Source organism: Myiozetetes cayanensis, unplaced genomic scaffold, assembly GCF_022539395.1.
Source record: "Myiozetetes cayanensis isolate MyiCay16 unplaced genomic scaffold, myiCay2020 scf5-8, whole genome shotgun sequence".
Taxonomy (NCBI): Eukaryota; Metazoa; Chordata; class Aves; order Passeriformes; family Tyrannidae; genus Myiozetetes; species Myiozetetes cayanensis.
In genome coordinates, this window is record NW_026087742.1 from 112063627 (window position 1) to 112069614 (window position 5988).

The 5988-nt window shown below is 51.2% G+C and overlaps 1 protein-coding gene across 1 annotated transcript; it reads right to left on the minus strand.

Annotated features, from left to right (window-relative positions):
• Window positions 1–2996: 2996 nt before the first annotated feature.
• CRYAA (crystallin alpha A) lies at window positions 2997–5494 on the minus strand. Its single transcript, XM_050332131.1, has 3 exons — window positions 5306–5494; window positions 4261–4383; window positions 2997–3206 (listed from the first exon to the last, which is right to left on the minus strand). The coding sequence occupies exons 1-3, from the start codon at window positions 5492–5494 to the stop codon at window positions 2997–2999; spliced, it is 522 nt and encodes a 173-aa protein (XP_050188088.1).
• Window positions 5495–5988: the final 494 nt, after the last annotated feature.

The following is a 5988-nucleotide window of genomic DNA, read 5'->3' on the forward strand; positions in this document are numbered from 1 at the left end:
CAGCAAGACAGTCAAAGTCTGGCATCCCTGGGATGTTCCCCAAAGGTGAGGGGCTGCCCCCATGCGAGGCTCCAGGATTGCCCCAAACCTGTCCTGATTTTCTGTCATCAAACCCTCACTTTCTGCAATCCAGGCATGAAGAGGTGCCCACAAATGGTTCAAATCCCATTTCATGGGACTGACAGACACACAGGCTGCTCAGACACCTGCAGGCAACATCTGCACAATGATCACGCTCAAAATGTGTTTTCCTCCTTTTACATCTCTGAGATGTTTTGAATGGGGGATAAATGTCTGGGGCTGGGATTTGGGGTTTTTTTCCTTCTGGCTTTGCTGAGTTTCTCCCCACGTGGTGGGGAGGCACCAAGGCTCTGGCAAGGAGCTGTCTCCGAGGGGAGGAGGGGAAAGCAGCAGAGGCCAGGGGCCTGTTAGTGCCAGGCAAAGCAGCAAAAGGCAGCTTCAAATAAAATGCCCTTTTCGTGCTTGTAGCAAGAGCTCCCTCCTGGAACAAAACTGCTCTCTCCCAAAGTGGGCTCATGCACGCTTTTCCCCCTGAGATGCAAATGCAAAAGCAGCACAATTTTTAGTAGAAAGCTTCAAGATTGCCCAGTAATTAATCTCAGTAAAAAATTGGTTTAAAATAGTGCCAGACGCTGAGGGGATTTATTGCTTTCTAATTACCAGGCAGTAATCACCCTCCTTGCCTGCTCGTCCCTGATTCTGCAGCACTACCCAGTTCATGCAGCCTTGCCCCTGGTTCTCCTCCAGCTGCCCAGTTGCCGGCATCCTGCTGTGATGCTGGTCCCACTAATGCTCCCAGCACCCCTGTCCTCGGGAGGTTTGGACAAGGATGAGTCCTGGGACACACTCAATTTCTCTGGATAAGAGGCAAAGCCTTTGCTCCTGATTCCCAGTCCTCCCTGGGTTTTGGCCTTGATGAGGTGGAAGCAGGCGCTTTTTAAATTTAAATAGTCCCAGAGCTTCTGTGTTTATGGTTCATATTAATATTTAAACCCATCCTATGACAAAAAAACCCCAAAAAACCACAACAAAACAAACAAAAACAACTGCATTTTTCTCTCTTTTTCACAGCTAATCAGCAGCAAAGAGGAGGAGGCCATGGGGTCAGCTTTTTGACAGAGCAAACACTTTTTCTCCAACTGTTCTCACCTCCCACTGAGAGCACGGACCTGTGCTCTTCCCTGGGAAGGATGTCCTTGTTTTGTTGTCGCCCTGCCTTGATTTGCAGGTGGGATCCAGGAGCCCTCAAAGAATGCTGGTTGAGACAAACGTGTCTGCTCCCGGGGAAGCAGTGACCTTCTCTACTTGGGAGCCAAGGTGGACCTTGGAAGGTCCACCTCCTGTTACAGGTCTTGGACGTGGAGATCTCTACCAAGAGGAAAAGTACTCCCTGTCCAAGCTGATTTTACCTATGGGGTTAATTATGTGCATGTGGGGTTATCAGCCTTTCCTAAGCATCCAGTATTTCTGTCTGTGTGGAAAGCTCTTTGAATGGAGCATGAGTGCTGAAACCTTCAGTCTTGAGCACTCCCATCTGTGCAGACTCGGGAGCTATGGATTTCACATGTGGCAGCTGCAGGGAGAGCTCCTACCTACACTCTACCATCAAGCAGCTTTAATCATTAATTTGGGATTACATCCTTCACATTGTTCCATGGAGGTGAGGTCTGCACTGCTGTCTGTACTGACCCAATGAACTGAAAGAATGTTGTGGTTGTCGGGCTGCTGAATTTTGTTCTTTTTTTCTGATCCTTTTCTGATCCTGGAGGTGAGGTCTGCACTGCTGTCTGCACTGACCCAATGAACTGAAAGAATGTTGTGGTTGTCGGGCTGCTGAATTTTGTTCTTTTTTTCTGATCCTTTTGTTTTGATTGCATGAAGGATAACAGGAACATGAAAGAAAGGGCGAGCCATCATCCCGAAATGTACTTCCAGAGGCGGAAAGCTCATCCATAAAGCGGTGACGAGCACCACGCTGACCTCCAAAAACCTTCCAAGGGAACAAATGAAACCCCCAAAGCCAATTGCGTGTTTCCTATATCACTTTATTGAGCGCCACTGACCACGTTCTCAGGTTGAGCGCCAGATACCAGTGGAAGAGGTGGAGCTACCCTAGAATTACAGGGAGAGCAAGGGAGACGGTGTGTTAACGCACAGGCTGGGGAGAGCTGGCTGGGGATGGGAAGCCTCTGCACAGCGGTGAGCCCCCCTCTCTCCCCCGAGGACCTACTAAGACAGTAGAAAGACATCCTTGTCCTCCTGCCAGTTGTCCCTGAGGGAAACGACAGGGCAGTGGTGTGAACAGATACACTTAAACACTTTGCTGGAGAAAAAAAAACAAACAAAAAAACAAACAAAAAAACCCAAACAACCCAAACCACGTTTCAACACCCTGAAGGTAAGATGTTATTACTTCTGCAGTTGCAAGGAACTCGTGGCAGGTTCATTGCACGCACAGGGGATATCGAGTGTGGGGCTTGGCTCTGTTGCTGTTTTGGTTTTGTTTGTTTGTTTGTTTTTTTAAGAGTAACCAGCTTAACTCTGAGTGGGGTAGAGCAAGTCTGCAGGGCTTTTTTCCCTGCTCCAAGCCTCGCCTGAAGACTTGGTGCACCAGGAGCCAGCGTTATTCGTGCACTCCCTCCTATCTGGTGGTGGATACGGGCTACAGCACCAGACGAAGACCCTTTCAGCAAGTACAGCAGCATGGCAGCATCGCCATCCATGCCATCCCCACAGGCTTAAACTTCAATTAGTCCACCAGCTGCTCACCCAGCCCCTCGTTCCATCCAAGGGAAAAAGGTGGGGGAAGGAAGAGGGGAGGGGAAAAAAAAAAAAAAAAAAAAAAAAAGAGGAAACAAAGTAGGGGGGGAACCAACAAAATAAACCCCTCTGGATATTCACTGATATCTAGGCAATGGCTCTGGGAGCGAGACCCGCGGGCGGTGGCAGCCTGCGCGCCGCGGTGGCGGGCGGGCCTAGGAGGAAGGAGCGGAGGTTGGCTTCTCCTCCCGGGACACGGGGATGGGCCGCTCGCTGTGGCCGGCGTCCATGTTGGAGGGGACCTTGGGGCCCGAGAAGGTCAGCATGCCATCGTTGGACAGCGAGCAGGTGATGGCGGCCTGGTCCACGTTGGCGGGCAGGCGGTACCGGCGGTGGAATTCCCGGGAGATGTAGCCGTGGTCATCCTGAGAGGCAGTGGGGGAAAGCGGGGGAAGGCTTGTCAGAAACACCCCGTGCCTCCCTTTGCCCGGCCCTGCAGGGGCATCCACAATCCCCCAGGATTATCTTGATGCTGCGCTGCCAGCACCGCTGGGCACATCGCTGCTTTTTTTTTAATATTTTAGAGGTTTGTGAGGGGTGGGTGTGCCCTGTGATGCCCCTGAAGCTGGAAGAACTGAGCAGAGCAGCAGGGTGTGATTTTTGGCCATATTACAGGCTGGGATCTGATTTAAGTTGCCCGTTTCAAAGGATGAATGGAGACAAAGCCTGGAGTTCTGGGAAGGTAAAAGCAAGGCAGGCACGTGCACCCATGTATTTATTTACTAGGCTGCAATGCTGTGTCAGACACAGTCCTGGCCCCCTTCTTTTTCTGGCCAAAAGAATGAGAAATGCAATTATTTTTTCTAAGTCGGCCATGAAAACGGCTGCTCTCTTCCTCTGGAAAAAACAACTATACTAAAAAATACATACTGTTTCCAGACTAGAGCTTTGTCTGGCCAAATATGTGTGTGAGAAGAATTAAACCCCTGCTGGTATAATACACTTTTCGACCCCCACGGATATTTCCATGACATACGTGTTAAAAGTTTCCAAGCCCCAGGCACTTGGTTGTTTTTCTTTTGTTTTGTTTGCTCTTGCTTTTTTTCTCCCAGATCAGCGTATGAAAACTCTGTTTTCACTAGTGATTCTGGCTTATGAAAACTCAGCCATGCTTCAGCAGCGCCAGATGATGTTCTTTGTCTGGTCCAGTGTTATTAGGGAACAATGGACATCGTCATCTGACGGTTATGGAAGATGATGATTGAAAATAAACAAAAGAGGAGTGGATTAGCTTGTTATTGTCAGATATCAGGTTGGGGCTCTATGGGAACTGGCCATGCCAATAGTGACAATAGATAAATAACTCCTTCTTCTGATATATTCTTTTTTTCTTTTTTTCCTTCAGCTGAGAACTGTTGGAAAGAAGGAAAACGGAGCTCGACTCCCCAATTGCTCCACCATCACATCACTTCCACTTACCTGTCTTTCACTGTGCTTGCCGTGGATTTCCACAAAGTCATCGATAATCTTCACACTCAAGTCTTCAGGAGAGAAGTGTTTTACATCCAGCATGATTGTAAACTTGTCCCGATCAGACCTCACCTGAAAAGAGCATTGTCAGACAGTGAGACCTGAGCTCTGAGTGTGGAGTCAGCTTAAAAGCTTAAAAGCCAGAGATGGGGTGCTCTGGTAGTGACACAGTTTCTCCTTCCATGACCATGGGCCTCAGCAGGGGTTTTCTTTCCCATCACGGGGACCCAGGGACGCTGGGAGGCCCTGGTAGGTGTCTGCACCACTGCAACTACTCTGGGGAGAGGTGTCACTTCTTGCTGCTATTCTTGTGTCAGGGACCCTTTTGCTCTCAGCAGTCTGCCAGATGCACTGGGCGTTTGTACTCAGCAGTAAGAGGGGATGGAAACCAGTGTAATACTCTCTGATGGCACGTTTTGTCCTTTCAGTGTTTAAGGGTTTCTTTGTGGTCTTAGCTCTGGGAGGAAACCAGTAAGAAAGGGCCAGAGAAAGAACTGGTTCCTGAGCTTCAGACCTCATCCCCCAGGGCTGCACACTCCTACAGCTGCCTTTGGAGGATTGCTCCAGGGTCCTTCTGTGTGGGATTGTCAAAAACACCGTGTTCCCAAGGTGGAGGAGGGGGCTGGAGAAAGCTCCTGCCCACCAGGGTCCTCACCCATGCCGAGCTGCCCTTGCAGGCCCTCACTCTGGGAGCAGCCTGGCTCTTCCTTGCCACATGGCTGGTGGGCACAGAGCAGCAAAGGCAGCTTTTTACATGTTGGAAACAACCAAAATGGTTTCTGTTTCTCAAAGGGGAGGGCTTATCTCCAGTGCAGGTTTCCCTCTGTGCCCAGGAAGGGGCAAGTGGACTGTGCCTGGTGGTGGGCTGGAGGTCTGAGCCCCCTCGCACCACAGCACGGGGCTACAGCCACCGGTGGGATTCGGGTGGGCAGGAGCAGGTGGAGGCACAAGGAGGGAGCAGAAGGAAAAGGAGAGGCAGCCAAAGGGCCCTTACCTCTGAGATGCCCGACTCCAGCACGCTGCGGAAGAGGGACTGCCTGTAGTAGGGGCTGATAGTGGACGAGAACAAAGGCAGGAGGTCATACTCGAGGAGACCCTCCCCGAAAAACTGGTCGAACAAACGGCTTGGAATGAGGGGTCCCAGAGCGCGCTTGAACCAGGGGTGCTGGATGGTAATGTCCATGCTGCTGTTGCTGCTGCTGCTGCTGCTGCTGCTGCGACCTGTGGCTGCAAGGGGAGAGCAGAAGGGGCAGTGCCGCTGCTGGGGAGACGGCGATGCCTTGGCTGGACTGCGCGGTGCAGCCCCAGGGAAGCTCCCCCCTATATATACCGGTCTCGCAGAATGAAGGCATTAGCAGGATTCCTCTGGAAAGACATGATCTCATGATGGAGGCAACGTGGTCAGCAGAAATGCGGAGACTGACCTGGAAATGACAGTCTGGTTGGAATCAGTGCCAGATGTCCTGGAGGGATGATGCCAGGCAGCGGGCTGTGAGACACGGGGTGCCCAGCGGGACCGGCAGGTCCGCTACGGGATCAGGCAGGTTAAACAGAACACCCTGGTGGGCATCTCAAGGATGCCTGTGGAAGAGGTCTGCTCCCTAGGTCTTGTAACCCACCCTTGGCTTTTCATTCATTTGCTTCTGTTTCTGCCCCTCCTTGAAACAGAGACTCAAA

Bases quoted from the DNA above. Each gene is read 5' to 3' on its own strand.
- CRYAA (XM_050332131.1), bottom strand. From the start codon at position 5,494: ATGGACATTACCATCCAGCACCCCTGGTTCAAGCGCGCTCTGGGACCC. The intron at 4,384-5,305 runs GTAAGGGCCCTT...TGCTCTTTTCAG, and splicing joins TGGAGTCGGGCATCTCAGAG to GTGAGGTCTGATCGGGACAA. The intron at 3,207-4,260 runs GTAAGTGGAAGT...ACTGCCTCTCAG, and splicing joins GCAAGCACAGTGAAAGACAG to GATGACCACGGCTACATCTC.